Below are 1,537 nucleotides of genomic sequence, written 5' to 3'. Positions count from 1 at the left end.
TTGCGCCCGCTGCAGGCCTCGGCGGGGATGCGCCCGCCTTGGGTCACACCTGGGACGAGCTGGACGCGGAGGGGCGGCAGTACATGCTGCACGGCAAGGACCGCATCGCGCTCGGGGCCTTCGACAAGGCCGCCGCCACGCCCGGGGGCTGCGGCTGGCCCGTGTTCGCCAACCGAGCCGACTGCAAACTGCACGTGCTGGACTTCCAAGGCGCGCTGGACGACGCCCTGCTGGCCATGGACCGCCAGGCGCAGGAGCAGCGCGACCAGCAGGTCGGCCGCCACATCCTCCGGGGCGGTGGACGCCGTGACACGCCGAGACACCCCAGCCCGACCTGATACTGGCCCCCAGGACCCGCTGCCGACCCCGGCCGGCGCCGTGACGACAGCGTCGGACGCGCTGTGGCGGGAGGCGGAGCTGGAGGACGCGCTGGTGCTGGCGAGCCGCCTCAGCTCGCGGCGCGAGGACCCGCAGGGCGGGCTGCTTATCGGCGACCCGCGCGGCCAGCGCGTCGAGGGGCTCAAGGCGGACATCCGCCACGCGCTCGGCCCCGCCGTGGGCCGCGTCATGCGGCGCGACCTGCTCCGGGCCATGCTGCGCCACAAGGGCGTCAACCCCAAGCGCCTCGTACGTTGGATACCACGGAGAAACCGCGCGGAGAACGGACTGGGAACCTCGTGGGACACCCACGGTATCCCGCGGGTGTCGCGCGAGATTTTCGGCCGTTCCCCCAGGGTGTGAGTTTTTGACCAGTGCATATGGCCCGCAGACGGCGGGCCAACGGCTGAGCTGGGTCACCATCTCCAGCCTGCACGAAACCCAGAAGCCGCTGGACCCGGAGACGCCCCTGCCGCTACCGCTCGTGTGGGGAGCGTCGCCCTTCACAGGGCGCGCGTCGGACACGGGTGAACCACGCGGCTCGGCCACGCCGCCAGGCCACGCCGCCGGCAGTGCGGGTGAGCGGGCGCTCACCTAACCCGTGTTTATGTCGTTTGCAGAGGAGGCAGAGAGCGACGAGAGCGACGATGAGGAGGAGGAGGCTCAGGAGGGCGTGGGTGAGAAGAAGGAGAGCGACGCGGGGAAGGGACAGGACGGCGAGAAGGCCGCGATGGCCGAGGGGGAGACGCGGGGCGATGAGAACGAAGGGGCGGAAGCTGAGGCGGTCGAGAGTGAGGCCCCGAAAGACGCGGTGGACCACTCGGACGATCAGGCAGGCGAGCCCAGGCAGAGCGAGGCCAAGGGCAGCGAAGGAGACGCCAAGGACAAGAAGAGGCCCACCAACGCGGCGGACGGGGAGACGCGGCGATGGGGCTGGCTGAAGCAGATACCGGGCCACGACCACATCTGCGCCGACCCGCTGGTGGCCGCGCAGGCGGATAGCATAGCCGAGCTGAGGGTCCTGGGCCAGCTCGAGAGGGACCGCGGGTACCTCCGGAAGCTACTCGGCGAGCTGGAGTCTGTGCAGGTAAAGGAGTCGGGTGAGGGTGGGCCACCCGATCAGCACGCGTGCTCGACGGGGCTGCCTCTACTCAACGCC

At 70.8% G+C, this 1,537-nt stretch overlaps 1 protein-coding gene across 1 annotated transcript; it reads left to right on the top strand.

Annotated features, from left to right (window-relative positions):
* The first annotated feature begins 202 nt into the window (after window positions 1–202).
* Window positions 203–1,462, top strand: LOC127749051 (uncharacterized). Its single transcript, XM_052265572.1, has 3 exons — window positions 203–272; window positions 352–905; window positions 999–1,462. Exons 1-2 carry the CDS (start codon window positions 237–239, stop codon window positions 739–741), a joined length of 426 nt encoding a protein of 141 aa, XP_052121532.1. The 5' UTR covers window positions 203–236; the 3' UTR covers window positions 742–905; window positions 999–1,462.
* The last annotated feature ends 75 nt before the right edge of the window (window positions 1,463–1,537 follow it).

This window comes from Frankliniella occidentalis, unplaced genomic scaffold (genome assembly GCF_000697945.3).
Source record: "Frankliniella occidentalis isolate FOCC.00 unplaced genomic scaffold, Focc_3.1 Scaffold28, whole genome shotgun sequence".
Classification (NCBI taxonomy): domain Eukaryota; kingdom Metazoa; phylum Arthropoda; class Insecta; order Thysanoptera; family Thripidae; genus Frankliniella; species Frankliniella occidentalis.
Note: the sequence above shows the minus strand (reverse complement) of the source record. Positions and strands in the feature narration are given on the sequence as shown.